The sequence below is a fragment of the Arvicola amphibius genome, chromosome 7 (genome assembly GCF_903992535.2).
Source record: "Arvicola amphibius chromosome 7, mArvAmp1.2, whole genome shotgun sequence".
Taxonomy (NCBI): domain Eukaryota; kingdom Metazoa; phylum Chordata; class Mammalia; order Rodentia; family Cricetidae; genus Arvicola; species Arvicola amphibius.
Genome location: NC_052053.1, coordinates 91,626,705 through 91,645,129, shown reverse-complemented (window position 1 = coordinate 91,645,129; position 18,425 = coordinate 91,626,705). Strand labels below are relative to the sequence as shown.

Here is an 18,425-nt window from a genome sequence, read left to right as displayed (position 1 = left end):
GTCTCAATCCTGAGCAGAGAGAGAGGCAGAAGGGCCCAGTTCTGCAAGAAAGGGGAAAGGGCCCTGAGGCCAGACTAGGTCAGTTCCTCCCCCTTCAGACACAGACACAGTCCCCACCCATCCCAGTGGCCCTAACCCTGACCCACCCTCCAACCTCTCACCAGTCCTTGAGATACGTGGGCTTTCCTGACTCAGGGTCACAAGAGGGGTTTTGCATGCCAGATGGCCTCTCAAATGAACCCTAACACTTGCCCAGTGAGGGCAGAGACGGGGTAATAGGCAGAAGGACCATTCTCTAATCCCTCTTCAGTACTCTTTGGCCTCCTGCAACTGGGCCAGGTACTCTTCCTCCGGTGGGTTGTCTGCGCAGGCCCGGCCATTGTTGGGGGGGCGGACGGTGTGGTAGCGACTCCAGTCCCCCTTACATAGGATCCAGGGCAGCGTATCGACCTTGAAGTGCAACTCGGGTGAAAAGTCAGTGCTGACTAGGTCTGGAGCTCCAGCCCCCTTGCCTCGGGTCAGCAAGCGGCTACCTTCGTCATAACAGCAGTGCTGGGCCGCCAGCGTGCTGCTCTCGCCTGACAGCACAGAGCGAAGGCAGAAGCGTGCAGTGGGCTGGTAGATGTCCAGGCGCTCCCGTGGGCCACTGGCATCCCGCCACTGGAAGCTGCGGCCCCGCCGTTCATCCTGCAGGCTCACGGCACTGTACACAGCCTCCAGAGGGTATGCGCACGGGCAGCTGGGCAGGTCCTGGAGCACTTGGCTCAGGTACTTGGCTAGGAAGTCGCTCTTGCAATTCAGCCACTTCTCACAGCTGTCCACATCTGCAGAGGGTAAGGAGGCACAGGAGAGTGCTGATTAGAGCTGCCTGCCAGACCAGGAGACCAGGAGACTGATCCAGGTCAGTCCCTGGGTAGGAAGTCCAAGCCCCTAGCAGGGGCAAAGGCATGGCTCAGGAGGGCCTGTGGGTCAGAAACAGAGGGACTCAAGAAAGACAGAGAGCAGAAAAGGGACACTCCACACCATACAGGCACTTGATGTAGGAAGCCATGGCTCAGAGGGACACTAGCTTTGGGCTGGCAGTCCCCTTTGGATGCCTTTAGAAAGATCTTGGAATCATGGGAGGGATCTGGGCTAAGTGGGGATGTGATAGGAATAAGTTTTTGTTTTTGTTCTTCCAGGAAGAGTCTCATATTCTAAGCTGGCCCAGGCTTGCGATAGAGCTGAGGATGACTCTGAGCTTCTGCTCCTCCTGTCTCCATATCCGCAGTGCCAAGGCTGCAGGCATGCACTGCCAAGCACAGTTTATGCCCCTGCTGGGATTGAACCTGGGCTCAGTGAGTGCTAGGTAAACTTTCTACCAGCTGAGTACATCTCCAACCAAGGATGACAGTTTTGTTTTCTTTCATTTTTTGTTGTATGTGCATGGGTGTTTGCCTACATCTGTGTATCACGTATGTGCAGAGCTCATGGAGGACAGAAGAATATGTCAGATCCTCTGAGACTGAAGCCCCCTTGTAGGTGCTGGAAACAGAACCTCGGTTCTCTGGAAAAGCAGCCAGTGCTTTTAACAGTTGAGCTATCTTGCTGGGTGGTAGCGGCGTACTTCTTTAATCCCAGCACTCGGGAGGCAGAGGCAGGAGGATCTCTGTGAGTTCGAGGCCAGCCTGGTCTACAGAGCTAGTTCCAGGACAGGTTTCAAAGCTACAGAGAAACCATGCCTCGAAAAACCAACCAAACCAACAAACAAAAACAAAACAGTTGAGCCATCTCTCTAACTCAAAAACAGGGTTTTGTTTTGTTTTGTTTGTTTGTTTGAAACAGGGTTTCTCTGTGTAATAGCTCTGGCTGGCCTGGAACAGCCAGGGCAATTTTTTAATCAGAAAACATTTCATTGTTTTTACTAGTCTGTTCTCCTCTCCTTTCCCTCACTTCCTTCCTCCCTCCTTCCCTCCCTCCCTCCCTCCTTCCCTTCCTTCTTTCAACAAGGTCTCCTGTAGCCAAGGCTAGCCTTGAACTAATCTGCTTGCTTCCACCTGCTGCTCAATAATTCTTCCTCCTCCTTCATTTGTTTGTTTGTTGGTGGTGGTTTTTCCAGAGAGGGTTTCTCCTTGTAGCCCTGGCTACCCTGGAACTTGCTCTGTAGACTAGGCTGGCCTCAACCTCAGAAATCTGCCAGCCTCTGCCTTCCGAGTGCTAGAATTAAAGGTGTATGTCACCACCACCCAGATGATTAACTAACTGCCTGTCTTAGCGCATGGGCCTTTGGTGAGTCGCTCAGCGTTTCTGAGCTTCCTGTGACTCCCTACCTCTGTGGCCTCTTCCCCTCTCTCCCTAGCAAAACATAACCTCTGAGTCTGGCCCCACAGAAAAAGCGACCCTTTCCTTTTGGCTCTCAGACCTTCACACTGCATTTTGTCGTGCTGTGCCCATGTAAGCCACGTGTCCTGCATGAGACCTGACCTCTCTGAGGACAGATGCCAGGCCTCCTCCAGGAAGGCTCAGCCTTTGTTGTAGGCCCAGGTACATGACACAGGTTCAGGAAGCTTCCATTTCATGTTGTAGAACTTAGACTCATGAGCCATGCCTTTGGGGTGCAGGTGAGGCCCAGGAACACCAACAGGGAGCATGCTGCCAAAGCCTGGCCAATGTCCTGCTGGCCTTGTGGAGCAATCCTGGATGCTGGAACCCTGGCTCATTCTGACAGATCCCTCCCTAGCAGAGTCTGCCAGGAGCTTCCAAAGAATAACCAGGAGTAGAAGTAGAAGCCCCCTTTTCCCCTTACCCCCAGCATCTCCTAGCTCTGGGGTTACCATCAAGACCCCCTTCCTGTTAGGAACCTGGAGCTTGGCAAGGATATTTGACTACAATCTCTCCCATAGGAAGATGTGCTTAGTGATTCCTGCTATCCAGGGATGCCCCATCCTCCCGAGAGAGAGGCTCCCCAGGGACCAACAACAAGGTCTAGCCACTAACCTGGATCAAGCATATCCGTAGCATTGTGGGCTAGGGGCTGCCACCCCTCACTGGGAAAGCCCAAGGTGTGCTCGTCTTCGGTGCCTTTGGGAAGAGAGGAGGCCAGGCTGGTGGCGCCCCAGGGCACCTTTGTGCTCCTGATAGGGAAGCCCAGCCCTCACTAGGCTCTTGGTGCCCACAGCATCAGGGACAGGCCTGGGACAGGACCACCATATTCATTCGTGAGCTTCCCATACCCTCTCCAAAGTCCATCCCTCCTATTTCTACAAGCATCCCAGTTTCATATTCTCAGGGAACCGAGCTCACAGTGTGAGCCACGTTAGCTACTCCTGGGCAGGGGCTGGAGCTCATCTCACCAGGACAGGGGGGCAGGTCGCAGACCCGGGACTCTGTGGCAGTACAGGCGTAGCCGCAGGGACGAGTTCTCTGCTGGTTGCCGCTGGTGCAGCTTCCACTGCAGGGAGACCAGGTGCTCCACTCCTCCTGAGGTTCATAGTCTGAGTTGAAGTAAGGGGCCAGGATGAGTGCACTCAGCCCCAGGGTTCACTAGCGCAAATTCACAAAAGGCATCCCTTTATCCCGGGCCAACGCCAACAGATGGGGCATAACTGGATTCCGGCCCCGCCTATTCCCTCAGTTAGATGTCCTTATGCAGTGAACACCTGTGCAATGCATCAGGGGGTCCTATACAGACAGACAGAACAAACGCCAACCACCCACTGTGTCAACACAGGGGTACTTGGGACGAGAAGCCACCAGGCCCACTATCAGTGTGACCTTAGGCAAGCCCCGTACCTTTCTGAGCTAATATTTTTATGTCCATCAGAACCAAGAAAGAGCAGTGGATATGATAGTGTTTGTCTAGCAAGAGTAAAGCCCTGGGTTCCATCCCCAGCACCAGGTTGGTAGCGAATGCATGCCATCCCAGCAGGGAGGACACAGGGGGAAGAAAGGTAAGAAATCCAAGATTACCCCTAACTGTTTATTAATTTTAAAGTTAGTCTGGGCCTCAGGTTACTCTGTCTCAAATAATAACAGAGAGAAGTTGGAGTCAGAAATCGAGGGTGGCAATACTTTCCTAGGTCTGGGATTATTAAAGATTCTTCTGATTCCCTTTCTTTATCTGAGAGAAAGCAAACACCCGGGCCCGGGCCTGTATCTGCGTCCAGGTGTGGAACTCCACAGTTCTGGCACACTCTTCTCTCTAGATCCCAAGGCCTCAGGCCAGCTGGCACCCAGAGCCGGACGGCAGGGATGGGAGAAAAGCTGAGACTCCTGAAAGCTCTGTTTACATCAGTTTAGGAAACCGGGAAGAGCTTGTCAGGATTTAGTCTTAATCCCTGGCATCTCAGCAGTGTGATAACAAGACCCCGGGGCTTCCGGGGAGTGCGGGAGGCTGTTTACCCAGTGCACTGGGAAGGACAACCTGAAGAGCACTCATGGCCACCCCAGTGGGAGGTGGAAGGAGAGCCAGGGAGTTCGTGATCACAGACTGACACTCTATGGACATATTTTTGGTATATGTATGTGTGCCGCATGAGTGCTTGTGTGCTCATATATGTGGAGGTACACATGGTTCCGGGGGCGGGTATGTGTGTACGTATGTGGGTAGACCCAAGGTTGACATGGGGTGTCTTTTTTTTTTTTTTTTTAAATAACTTTTGTACCTTAGCTTGCCAGACAGCTAGACGGGCCCATCAGCTACTGCTGGGGATGCCTGTCTGCCTCTGACATCCTGGGAATATAGGTGGGCTGCCATTCAGCTGGCTTCTGGTTTGCTTGTTTGGTTGGTTGGTTTTTGGTTCTTTTGTTGGTTTGTTTCCCAAACACAGTTTCACAGTTTTTCTGTGTAGCCCTGGCTGTCCTGGAACTCACTCTGTAAATCCGACTGGCCTTGAACTCCCAAAGATCAACCCGCCTCTGCTTGCCGAGTGCTGGGATGAAAGGCGCACACAACTGTCCCCTGGCTTTTTTCCATAAGTGCTTTCCCCCCGTTGAGCGATCTCAACAGCCCAGCTGTTTTATTTTTTGAGACAAGATCTTCAGGTAGCTCAGGCAGGCCTGGAACTTGCTGCGTAGCCCAGGTTAGCCTCTCTCAGTCTCCTGCCTCAGACTCCTGAGTGCTAGGGTTCTGGTTGTGTACGATCATACCTGACTGGATATAAGCTTGCTGATTTACTCTTACCGACCCCATGCCATGTAGACATATGACGTCCTGTTTCAGAGAGGACAGAGCTGAGACACAGAGAGGTAAACTGACTGGCCTGGGGACACTCAGCGGCCAAGCAGCAAGGCCAGCAGTCAAGCTCACAATCTCAGAATGAGATTCGCTGTAAGTGGTGTAACTTAAGAGTATTTTTCAGTTTTTTTTTTTTTTTTTTGGAAACTGAAATGTGAATATTTATGCTATTAAGTAACATTTACTTAGAGGAGCTCAGGGCTGTTGTTCAAATGTTGGAGGGAAAAATATTTAATTCTAGCAATGTCACTTTGGGGTTTTCAATAGTACCTGCATAGGCCTAGGCTGCTGGGCTAACCAGTTCTACTGGCCTGGAAACTTCACACACACACACATACACACACACATGCACGTGCACGTGCGTGCTCCAACTCATTCCCACTCAGGACCTAGCAGGGCAGCAGCTGAGGAGGCCCAGCCAGGACACTCACCATAACTGTCTGGTTCCTTGAAGTCCTGGTCCTGAGGACCCAACCAGCCATAGTCCCACTTGTCTGTGTCCCCACTGGACCAAGGCTCCTCCTCCTGGTCTTCTTCACTGCCCTCCTGGTCCTCAGCATCACCGTACTCTGTAGCATAACCCTTCTCTTCTTCCTCCCCTACTTCCCCTGGGGCCGTGTCTCTGAGGCTGGCGCCTCCTTCTTCACCTTCCTGATAGCCCCAGAAGAGGGGCCAGAAGAGCTCCCTGGTGGGCAGCCAGCCAGAAAGGCGCAGAGGCCAGAGACTTCTAGGTTCAGAAGGCAAGTCCATCTCTACCTCAGCCTGGGGGTCCTGCACCACCTCGATGGTCACCTATGGGAAAGACAGACTTATGCCAGACAGGCAGGCTCAGCATAGGACTCCAAAGAGGAGACCGGTTGGACCCAGATGCCAAGGCCCATCCTTGCCACCAAGCCTGCTGTCTTTCTGCCTGACCTTGGCCTCTCAGGGAGCAAAGGGCATTGGGTCGGACATCCTGCGTGTCAGAATCATCTAGGTGTAGAGGCGCTGGAGTGAATCCAGCAGGTGCCAGGCCCACTAGTTTAAGAGAAGCTGTTTGGAATTCTACCTGGTCTCAGGGGCCAAAAAGGTCCAGAGCAGGACTGCAGATGAGACACCCTGCGTCACATCCCCAGGCTAGCGTCCGGAGTGTTCCAACTGTACCAACCACAGAAATAAACAAGTAAATAAACAAACAAAAACCTAAACACTGCCATGAATGAGAACTTTAAAAACATTCTTATCAGGTACTTTTCAAATAATAGGAGAGAAACAGTAAAAATACAAAGAAGAAAATGAGCTGTGGTGGTGTATGCCTTTAATCCCAGCAGTCGGGAAGCAGAGGCAGGCAGATCTCTGAGTTTGAGCCCAGCCAACTGGTCTACAGAGTGAGTCCCAGGACAGCCAGGACTACATAGAGAGAATATGTCTTGAAAAACCAAAGGAAAAAAATTATTAAAAAAAAATCATCTTCGCTGGGGAGTGGTGGCGCACGCCTTTAATCCCAACACTCAGGAGGCAGAGGCAGGCGGATCTCTGTGAGTCTGAGGCCAGCCTGGGCTACAAGAGCTAATTCCAGGACAGACTCCAAAGCTACAGAGAAACCCTGTCTCGAAAAACCAAAAAAAAAAAAAAAAAAAAAAAAAAAATTCATCTGCTATACACACTAAAAAAACCATCACCAGCAGGAACACTTGTGATCTTTGTGTATACCTGTGCACATGCTATTTTAATACAGGAAGACAGATAGACTTAAGACAATTAGAGAATGTTTTGCACTTTTACACTCTTTGTTTTGGTCAACGTATTCTGCTACACAAAGAGGCACACCCACTATTCTTAAAGAGTCAGGACAGGGAGTATAGGACAAGGCTCGATTTCTGCCTGGCTTTCCTGGAACACCCTTCTGAGGGCTTTTCCATGCTCCAGCACCCTGCCCCCCATTCTGAACTGAATCCTTCTCTTGCATGCAGTAGGGTTTGGGGGCCAAGAGGGGGTCACCCCTGTAGGCCATTCCAGCAAGTCTCCATCACATTCCAAGACCTTGGCAGCATCAGGAGCAGGGTGTCTGGTATCCGTGTTCCTAGCCCTCAAACTAGCCCTAGCAGGTTGCTGGATTTGTCCCCTGCTACATCCAGGGTCAAGGCTCAGGAGCCAAGAGATGTTGTTTTGACGAGGATGCTCTTCCCACACCGCACGAGAAGTTTACTGTCTCCACTCAGCCACAGAAGAATGAGGATGAGGCTCAGTCGCCAGCCTGGTACCACTCCAGGGGTCCCCTAGACCTTTTATATGCTCACCTGGATATTGGGGTTTGGGGCACTCAAGTCCGTGTTGGCCAATCCTGGCAGCTTCTTCAGCTCCAACAGCAGGGGTGTGTGTTCTAGGGTCTCAGGAGGTGTGGCTGTACCCAGAGTCAGAGCTGCTGGCTCAGGAAGGGTCTGACACCCAGGGTAACACGGTTCTGCTTGCAGATGGTCTCCAGCAAATTCCAGTGTTACCTCCTTATCTTGGGTAGAGCCAGGATCTGGGGCAGGCGAGGCCTGGGGAAAGAAAGAGGAAAGGGGGGGTGACTAAGGTCAGAGTGTATTACACAGAAGGGACTGGGCTAAGGACGCAGGAACCTGGGCCTGGCTGTACCATACACTCGCCTGTGACAGAAAGCATCTGGAGTACGTGTTCGGAAAGTTTTAAGGGCCCTAGGGGATAGACTGAGGCACAGTCAAGCAGAAAATAGACTATGTTCACAAAGTGCTCTCCCTCCCTCCCTCCCTCCCTCCCTCCCTCTCTCTCTCTCTCTCTCTCTGTGTTTGTGTGTGTGTGTATGAGTGAGTGAGTGTGTAACTCACCCTGAGAAAGACACCTAAACACACACACACACACACACACACACACACAGAATGCTCTAGTATCCATATGAAGAACAGAAAGTACATTTTCAGGAGTGGGTTCTCTTCTTCCATGTGGGCTCCAGGGTTGACCCCAATGCCGTTTTACCTACTGAGCATCTTGTCAGCCCACAAAGCTTCTGACAGCAGAGGCTTCAAGAGGCAGGGATGGATGACACAGCCCAGCTAAATGCATTTACTCATCTTACATAGATGAGGCGGCCCAGAAAGAAGAAACAGCTACCCACGGTGGTAGCTCCAAACTGCTGTTCTAGTCCTTCACCCGGACCCTTGCCTCTACCTGCTCTACATGCACTGCCCCCCGCCCCCCAGAGCAGGAAGATTCCCAAGGAAGACCTGGTCATACTGGGGCATAGGCAGCAGGCCTGCTCATTCCCCTCAGCATAACCCAGACACCTGGCCCTGCCCTCAGCAAATTCCTTGGCAGCTTGTCTGTTGGGCCTTGCGCCTCTTTTTTTTTTTTTTTGATTTTTCGAGACAGGGTTTCTCTGTGGCTTTGGAGCCTGTCCTGGAACTAGCTCTTGTAGACCAGGCTGGCCTCGAACTCACAGAGATCCGCCTGCCTCTGCCTCCCGAGTGCTGGGATTAAAGGTGTGCGCCACCACCGCCCGGCTACCTTGCGCCTCTTTTCAGCCTGCTCACTTTGACTGTCGGCCAGTCTGTCCTCCACCAGCTGCTGCCAGAGTGCCTGTCTCCATGACTGCTCTTCTGCTGTGAAGAGACATCTTGACCAAGGCAACTTTTACAAAGGAAAGCATTTCTCGGGGGTTTGTTTCCAGCTCCACAGCCCCGATGGTCCTGACCCTTTGCCCAGAGTTTCCACTCTGCTGCTGCCCCCGTCACAGACGGGCAGTTGTGGGTGGCTTTGGTGACTGTTCTGGATGCCCTTGTCACAAGTTGGAGGTGGTGAAGTGGCAAAGTCTGGAAAGATGAGTGACTGTCCTCATGGCCTGGGGTTTCTAGTGGCACCTAGTGGCTAGAGGCCAAAACTGCAGCTAGGCAGAGAGAATTCCCCAGGTCAGAAGAGACCACTAAAGTAATTAATTTTTTAAAAATATTTATTTATTTATTTATTTATTTATTTATTTATTTATTTATTTAGTATACAATATTCTGTCTGTGTGTATGCCTACAGGCCAGAAGAGGGCACCAGACCTCATTACGGATGGTTGTGAGCCACCATGTGATTGCTGGGAATTGAACTCAGGACCTTTGGAAGAGCAGGCAATGTTCTTAACCTCTGAGCCATCTCTCCAACCCCCCCCCAAAGTAATTTAAAAAAATCCTGATCTGAACTCTGACCTTTGCACCTTCATCGAGAGGCTAACCCAGACCCTGCTGTCCTGAAGGCAAGCAGAACATTCCTTCTCATCCTACTTACCATCTCCACCCAGCTCCTGAGGACAACTAAAGCCATGGGAAGCCCAGGCCCACCCAGCTCCTGAGGACAACTAAAGCCATGGGAAGCCCAGGCCTTCGGTCCCAGATGCTCAGGCTGCCCTTCCTCCTTGGAATACTCTTTCCTGAGCCTCTTACTCTGGAAAGCAGTCCCTGGGAAACTGTTGGGGGCGGGGTGAAGAGGGAGGCAGAGGCAGGCATTTCTCTGTGAGTTTGAGGCCAGCCTGGTCTACAAGAGCTAGTTCCAGGACAGTCTCCAAAAGCTACAGAGAAACCCTGTCTCGAAAAACCAAAGTGAATAAATAAATAAGTAAATAAATAAATAAAAGTTAGCTACTTGTTATACAGAATTCTCTCTCTGATCGAGCAGAATTTCACCTCAAACTTTGAATCCTAGGTTCTATAGAGGGAAGAGATCTAGATAGAGCTCCCTTTAGTGGCTGTGATAGAGCTGGTGCATGAGGGAACAGAATTCCTAACCGCTTCTAGTAGCTGTGGAGTGGCCGATGAGGACAGCAGTTGCTTACGGGGCAGCTACTGAGTTTAATGAAAACCAACAGTCCTTTATATCTTTGCTTGTTTGTTTGCTTTTTGACAGAGTTTCTCTGTGTCATAGCCCTTGTTGTCCTGGAACTCACTCTGTAGACCAGGCTGTCCTTGAACTCAGAGATCCACCTGTCTTTGCCTCCCGAGTGCTGGGGTTAAAAGCGAGCGCCACTGTCTGACCCTTTATATCTTGATTGAGTCTGAGTGGGCACTCGCACCGATGCTGCTGATATAGACCCTGGGGTGGATGTGCTCGCACACTCTGAGACTCGTGTAAGAATATCTGCTCAGGGGGCTGAAGAGATGACCAAGCTTGGTTCCCAGCACTCATGTAAAGCAGCTCATAACCATCTGTAACTCCATTCCAGAGGATTCTATCTGGCCTTCAAGAGCATCTGTAATCATGTGTACATACTCACACACTGAGAATTGCAAATAAAACAATAATAATAACTATTACTATTTTGTGCTTTTGTTTTGTTTTTGTGACAGGGTTTCTCTGTAGCTTTGGAGCCTTTCCCAGAACTAGCTTGTTCTTGTAGACCAGGCTGGCCTTGAACTGGGAATAAAGGTGTGTGCCACCACTGCCCGGCTTTAGAATAATTTTTAAAGACTATCAGTCGGGCTGGAGAGATGGCTCAGTGGTTAAGAGCACTGCCTGCTCTTCCAAAGGTCCTGAGTTCAATTCCCGGCAACCAAATGGTGGCTCACAACCATCCGTAATGAGGTCTGGTGCCCTCTTCTGGCCTGCAGACATACATGCAGAGGTAATATTGTATACATAATAAATAAATAAGTATTTTAAAAAAATAAAGACTATCAGTCTATAGCCAGGTGTGATGGTGCACACCTGTAATCCCAGCATGTGGGAGACAGGGATAAGAGGACCAAGGGCTCAAGGCTAAGGCTAGCCTGGACTACATCATGAGTGAGACCCTGTCTCAACAAATAAACAGTCAATAGACAAATGAATCACCTGTCCTTCCTCACAAGACCACCTCCCTTATCTGCTAAGTTCCCATATGGCTCTCATAGAACATGTTCAAAATACACTGCTCCATTTTCTCGGTAGACACTGTCAAACCTTTCTCTTTCTGCCTCTGTTACATGCTCTCTTTCTCTCTCTCTCTCTCATACACTACACACAGACATACCACACACACACTATATACATACACTACACACACACACACACACACACACACACACACACACACACATATACATACACACACACTCCTTAACTTGACCAAGCAGTACTGACCCAAGGGCTTCCCCACCACAGGGCCAAACCTGCCCATTGGCCTATTTCCATTTCCCCTGTGCCCTGTCCCATACCAGAATCTGGTCGCAGGTGTAGGCTGCTGTTGCCCCTCCTGAAGCCCAGCTTCTGAGATTCATGCACACAGTCTTGACTGTATACTCTGTTGTTCTGGCCTCGCAGAAGGTCTGGACACTGAGTCATGGGGCCATGAGTAGGGGCATGGGACTGGATTTCTCCCCTCTTCTCTCCTCCTGATTAGTACAGACTGTTCTCCTACCCACCCTGGCACCCAGTGGGGACCTCAGAGCTCCTCAGGCATCACAAGGGCACTGCTGGCACAGGGCTCTGTCCCCAGTACAAGCCAGGCCTCACGGTGTGCCGTCCAGGGCCCACTTGCGATGCTCTTGCTGATGTGAGATTCCAAGGGCCCACAGCTCTGTAACCAGGCCTGCTGGGAGACTACCTGGACTGTGTGACTGTGTCTCTCCATCCCCATAGCTACCCTTTGGGCAGTCCTAACATCACCCTTGGTTCAGTGATCAGAGAGGTGAAGTAACTGTCTTTACCAAGCCAAGGCTGGGGCGTGGCATCTGAGGCATTAGTCAGGCAGGGGGCTGCCCTCTGAACCTTAGTGCCTTGCCAACTCCAGACAGGGACTGTACCTCTGGTGTGCCGCCTGTGGCTCTCTAGTGCTGAATGACACCAGGACACATCCTCCTTTTCTATGTCTTATCCTTTTGGGTCACTGTAATAATAACTGTTGTTGTTGCTGTTGTTATTGTTTGAAGAGAGGGGTCTCACGTAGTCTAGGCAAACCTCCGATTCAATATGTAGTAAAAAAAAAAAAAAAATGATCTCGAATTTTTGCACCTCCAGACTCTTCTGCTTCCAGAGTCCTAGAATTACATGTCTGCATCCCCAGGTCTGATCCTTGATACAGTGCTGAGGATGAAATCTAGGGGTTTGTGCATACTAGGCAAGAACTCTACCAGAGGAGCCACATCCCCAGGCCTGCTTTTCTGCTTTTGACCCTTGAAAGAGAGGGGAGAGGGGAGGAAGCAACTGAAATCAGACAGCTGAGATCCAGGCCCCTGCCGCCTCCTTTCCCTTAACCAACTCTTCTTTGTTCCAGAGAGAGAGAGAGAGAGAGAGAGAGAGAGAGAGAGAGAGAGAGAGAGAGAGAGAGAGAGAGAGAGAGAGAGAGAGAGAGAGAGAGATCTGGAGGGACAAGGAGGCCCAGGGAGGTGGGCAGCTGCAGGAGGAGGCCGCTAAGACAAGCCCTAGGCCTGGTATTACAATGGCCACATGTAGCTCCCTCCTGGACTAGACAGACAGTCAGGCCCCAAGCACAGAAGGTCCACCCCTAGGAAAACACCTGCACTACCAAAGCTGCCCACCCAACACCAGAGCCCTTCCAAACCCCTTCCCTCTCTGTCATCTGGGCCTGCTTTCCTGCGATGCATAAGGAGTGTGGGTGCTGGCTAAGAAGCCTGCCAGGTGCATGACCCTGCAGGTTTGTCAGGACTCCCAAGGTCCTTCCTCTGCACTCAGCTCTCTGCCAGCCTAGCCCTTCAAAGTGACAAGCTCCGGGCTGCTGGGCGAACTTCTGGAACCTGCGTCGTGGAACCTCAAGGCCTGAGCCCAGGAGAGTTGTCCCCATTTCTCTTTTGCTTTAATCTAGCACCAACCACCCTGTCCCCTGTTCCTCTCACACCTTGCTAGGGTGCCAGGGTGAGGTGCCCAGGGGCATAAAGTTGAGTCTGAAATCCTGGCTCCCCACACACTAGGAGGCCTGGACTAGTTACTGGGCCCACTATCTGTTTCTTCCTCCCTACATGAGAATAAAACAATACACAAGAGAGGCCAGCCTCAGTGGGTGTCTGGGTGGCATTTGTATCTCAATGGGCCAGGAGGCAAAGCTGCTTCATACTGTGCCTGCCTAGCATCCAACACACTGGCCCCGCCCTTCAGAACGGTCGAATGATTGTATCTTTGAGTCCAAAGTTTTCTTACTCAACACTCCAGTTCACAGAATGGAGTCTTGAACCCATTTTACTTTGGAGGTAAACTGAAGCTCAGCGTCAGGCCTGCTGGAGTCGAAGGCTACACAGTCGGTTTACAAAGTCCCTGATTCTTTTTGTTGTTGGGATTACAGGGGTATTCAACCACATCTGGCTTTGAGGCCTTTGAAGTGGGATTTCTCAACAATGGCCAGGGGAGCCAGGTGGCACACATCTGTAGTCCCAGCAGTCAAGAGGCTGCGGCAGGACCTGTCATCAGTTCTAGGCCAGCCTGAGCTACATAGTGAGTTCCAGGCTGGCCTAGACTTTAGTGTAAGAGCCTGTCTCAAAAAAGCAGGCCACCTCCCACCCCCAAATAACCACACCAAACAGAATAAAATGATGCAGGCATGGGGTGGGATGTGTTTCTCTCAGGCGACAATTCGGCAACATCTGGCACTGCAACATCTGGCCAACATCAGATAAGCAGCATGGGACGTGCCATGTAAAGATGTGCCGACCTTCCTGGAACATCTCCTCGTGGCTGGCCTTGTTCCACCTGTGTTTAACACCTCTCTGATCTGATTTTTCCTGTAGACTGGACCTTGTGACATAGCTAGAAATGATATTCAGTTCATGATTCTCCTGCCTCAGCTTCCCAAGTTGTGGGATTACACCTTCTGGGTTTAGTCATGTAGACTCACTAAGGAGCCAGTGGATTGGGTGAATCCAGGTCCCACGGATAGCTGTCTGCATTTTCTCAATAGGATCCTTGACTTGACATTAGAAATTTTAGCTGGGTGGTGGTTGGGCACGCCTTTTATCCTTTTAATTATAGAAACACACACCGATGTGTTCATGGAGATGATGTAGCCCCCTTTTCACTTTTTAATTATTTATTTTTGTGATTTTTTTTTTAATTTGAGACAGGTTCTCACTATTGTAGCCCAGGCTGCCCTGGAACTCACAGAAGACTGCCTGTCTCTGCCCCCTGAGTGCTGGGATTACAGGTGTGTGCTGCCATGCCTAGGTGTGTTTAGGTGTTTTTCAGAGAATTGCCAAGTTCTATCCTGGGCCTAAGGATACATTTCTGACTCTAAAGTAATGCATCCTCTCACACTAAAACATACAAAAATAATTACAGCATGAGTGACAAGTTAAAATAAGAACTACTGATGCCAAGAGAACAGAAATAAGGCCAATTTATTTTTTATTTTAGTTTTATTCTATTTTGAGACAGGGTCTCACATGGCCAGGCTGGCCTTGAACTTGGCATGTAGCTAAATTAAACTTGAGCTTCTTATTTTCATGCCTAAACCCCCTCAGGGCTGGGTTTACAAGCCCATGTCACCAGGCCCTACCAAGCCAATTCCATTTGATCACTATCATCCTCTGGTTAGTAGTGAGACTGACCAAAAGTCTCTGGGTTTTTTGTTTGTTTGTTTGTTTGTTTTGTTGTTGTTGCTATGGCTGCTGTTTCTAGTTATCTCATTGTTTTGATTTCTTTCTTTTTTTTACAAATGTCTCGCTCAGACTAGCCAGAGACTTTATATACCACATATTGGCCTCAAACATGTGAGCCTCCCGCTTCAGGATCCTGAGCGCTAGAATTACAGGTGTTCAATGGCACACTGAGCTCAGAAATCCCTGCGTTTCTCAACAATGGCCAGGTAGATGTGTATGTCCCGGGAACATTTGACAGCGGTGACCACTGCCTAGGAACAGTGGTAGGTAGACATCCTGCAAAGCTTAGGGCAGCTACCCCAGGAAAACACATTCCAGGCCCCAGAATGACAGACTACAGCTTTTCTACCAACCCCATGATTTACCTGACAAGAAAAAACTCTCAGAGATAACAATGGTTTGTGATACTTCAGGGCCATAGGGCATAAAGTTGAGGGAGGGTTCCCAGCCTCTAAAGGGCTCCTATAGGCTGGGCTCTCAAAGTATATGGTTCAAACTCCAGCCCAAGTCTTGCGGTCAGCATCTCCTGTTTCCCACGGGTCCTGGCCCCTCCATTCAGGTCTTAGAAATGAGGGTCTCCCTCCAGAACACAGCTCAGGGCAAGAATGAGCCAGCTAAGCCTCCAAGGAAACAGGGATGAAGAACGCCCACTGAAACTCTAAGAGAAGAGCATCCGGCAGGACCGCAGAGCTGAAAGAGCATGACCTACCGACTGGCGTTCCTAACACAGCCAGCGCTCTTTCACCTGTTCTTCTATCTTAAGACCCATGGTCCTTGTGGAAATGTTGGGCTGATGGCTCACACCCACTAAGGTGCAAAGGCCTTGATTACCTCAGCCTTCCTCAACTCTCAGTGGAAAGCGCAATCCCTGGCTGATTAGAATTAAGGGGCTGGGATTGTAGAGATGTCTCAGTGGTGAAGAGCTCTTGACTGCTCTTTCAGAGGTCCCGAGTTCTATCCCCAGGACCTGTACACTGTGGCTCACAACCATCTGTAAAGGGATCAGATTCCTTCTTCTGGTGTTCATGAAGACAGAACACTCATACACATAAAATACATGAATAAATAAATCTGAGAGAGAGAGAGAAAGAGAGAGAGAGAGAGAGAGAGAGAGAGAGAGAGAGAGAGAGAGAGAGAGAGAGAGAGAGAGAGAGAGAGAGAGAAAGAGCGACCAAGGTAGCCTAACAATATTAAAAAAAAAAAATTAAGGGCTTCTGCAGGGGATCACCTGGCCCACCTCGGTAGCCCCAGGCCACCCCTCCACAGAGCTGAGCTTAGCACTCCGGAGGCCCCCTCTCCACCCTGCACGACTTCTCAGGGCGATGTGGCTGCGGGTGAAGTTTGCTCAGAGTTAGGAAAGGGTCCATAGGACCCAGGAAGCCGGGCCACTGCAGAGCAGGGACCAAAGTCAACTTTCTCCTCCGCAGCCTGGACGTTACGCGCCGCCAGGGCTCCCGGGCACGTGTGGGGCGTGTAAACTCCGGTAGGCTCAGTGCACCTGGACATCACTGGTGAATCTCTAAGTTCGAAACCAGCCTGGTTCCAGGACAGCCAGGGCTACACCGAGAAACCCTGTCTCCCCGAGGCATCCAGCCCTCAATGCCCCTCCAGTCCCAATCATCTCTCACCTCCAGCATCCTCGAGTGGCCGTGGGGCCCGGGACCCCGCTTCCTCAGGGGTAGCCCTCGGCCGGTGGCCAGGAGCGCAGCCAGCAGCATCAGGGCGCGCGGGAGCCGCGCTCGCACGGGCGGTGGCCGCATCGTCTCTCCGCGCGGCTGCTCTACCGGAGCCGCCAATCTCGGGAGCGCGTTCGCGCAGCGGCGCAGGCCCGGCCCGGGCTGCGCGGGGACCCAGCCAGGAGCGGCGGGGGCGCGCGCGCTCGGGGGCGCGGGGGCGCTCGGGAGCGCGCGGCCGGTGATCCCGGGTCCGCGAGCGAGGTCAGTGGCCCTGGTGTCCCCCCCCTCCAGGGGCCCCTCGGCGCTCGGGGACTCGTCCGGGCCCCGCGGGCGGCTCCTTTGATCTGGCGGCCTCCCCGCCCTCAGTCCCCGCCGCTGTCGCCGTCGCGGCCCCAAGCGAATTCCTGTCCCGGGGAAGTTGCCGCCCGGCGCTGTGCGGCCCCGCGCGACCACTGCTGAGGGGCGGGGAGGCTGCGGCGCCACATTAGCGCTCCCCGACGGCGCGGCGACGGCCACCTGAAGTAGCCCGGGGCTCGCTTGCAGCTGCGGCGAACGGCGGGAGTCTTTGGAACCTAGGCAGAGGTGTGCGTGCAGCCAGGTAGGTTTGCGACGAGGCTTGGCAAGATGCCTCGGGCGAGAAACTCTCCCAGCTGCGGTCCCTGATCGCAGTTCCTTTCAGAACCGGGAGACCACACAAGCAAGCTATGGTCCCAGGACAGCGGGCGGGGTGGGGAAGGCTTGAACGCAGGGGTCAGAGGATCTGTCCTGAAGCTGGTGTCGCTGACCACTGGGATGGCCCAGCCCCTTCTGCCAGACCCTCGGGTTGGGTCTCACAGCAGGTCACGGAGCGACCTCTAAGTAACTCGAATTCCTGAGATGACCAGTAAGTCCAGCTGCGTTCAGGAGTGGCTGAAGCAGAGTGAAATTCTCAGAGCTGCGTTGAGTTGTTTTTTTTTTTTTTTTTTTTTTTTTGGGGGGGGGGGTTTTTGAAGTTCCTCTCGTTCTTCACAGCAGCAGACACTGCAGGTCGTTGAAGGTGTGACGCATGGGTGACAGTCTGGGTCTTAAGTCGGGTCAAAGGGTTTGGATACTGGCGATTTCGCATGGTCCACCTAGGAAGATACTTGCCTGGTACATGGTGAATACTCAAATGCTAGCCAACAGAATGCTAGCCTCTGAGCATCTTCTAAATCAAACTGTGTTTACTAGGCTGAAGGCAAGGCGTGAAACAAGTTTGGTTTAACTAGTTTTACGTCTACCCCAGTATTTAGCCTGTTAGCCATGCTTTTGAAGCTTTCTACCAGGTTAAATGTGACTTTGAAGATAATGAGCTTGTTTGTTCGTTTATTCGTTCATTTACCATTCATTTATTCATTCATTCGTTCATTCATTCATTCATTCATAGCTGTCTCCATGTCAGTAACTGCTACTTCACCTCAAGTCCCACTCCTGGATTGGTCTGTCTGAAAGGGGTCCTGCTCTACCCACTCCCGTTCCCACACTGCTCCCACTTCTGACTGTCATGAAACTGATATCTTTTCTGATATTTCATCGAGACACAGTTAACACATAATAAAATATATCCATGTTTAGGGGCTGGAGAGATGGCCTTACCTGCACCCACAACTGTAGTGGTTTGATTCCCCCCCCCCCCACCCACAGAATCTCATTATGTAGCTTTGGCTGTCCTGGAACTCACAGAGACCCACCTACCTGTTCTCTTTCTCTAGTGCTGGGATTAAAGGCATAGGCCACTATACCTGGGTCTACAGTGGTTTGAATGAGAATGTTCCCCATAAGCGCATATGTTTGAATAGTTGGCCCTCAGTGGGTGGAACTATTTGGGAAGAATTAGGAGGTGTGGCTTGTTGGAGGAGGTGTGTCACTTTAGGGTAGGGTTGAGGTTTCAAAAGACTCAAGGCATTCCCAGCGTGCTCTCTGCTTCCTGTTTGTGGACTGGGATGTGATCTCTCA

General features: G+C 51.4%; 1 protein-coding gene across 1 annotated transcript; it reads right to left on the bottom strand.

Annotated features, from left to right (window-relative positions):
- Positions 1-306: 306 nt before the first annotated feature.
- Positions 307-16,535, bottom strand: Ism2 (isthmin 2). The gene is made up of 6 exons (XM_038338233.1): positions 16,404-16,535; positions 7,495-7,737; positions 5,647-6,007; positions 3,333-3,473; positions 2,977-3,060; positions 307-824 (listed from the first exon to the last, which is right to left on the bottom strand). Exons 1-6 carry the CDS (start codon positions 16,533-16,535, stop codon positions 307-309), a joined length of 1,479 nt encoding a protein of 492 aa, XP_038194161.1.
- Positions 16,536-18,425: the final 1,890 nt, after the last annotated feature.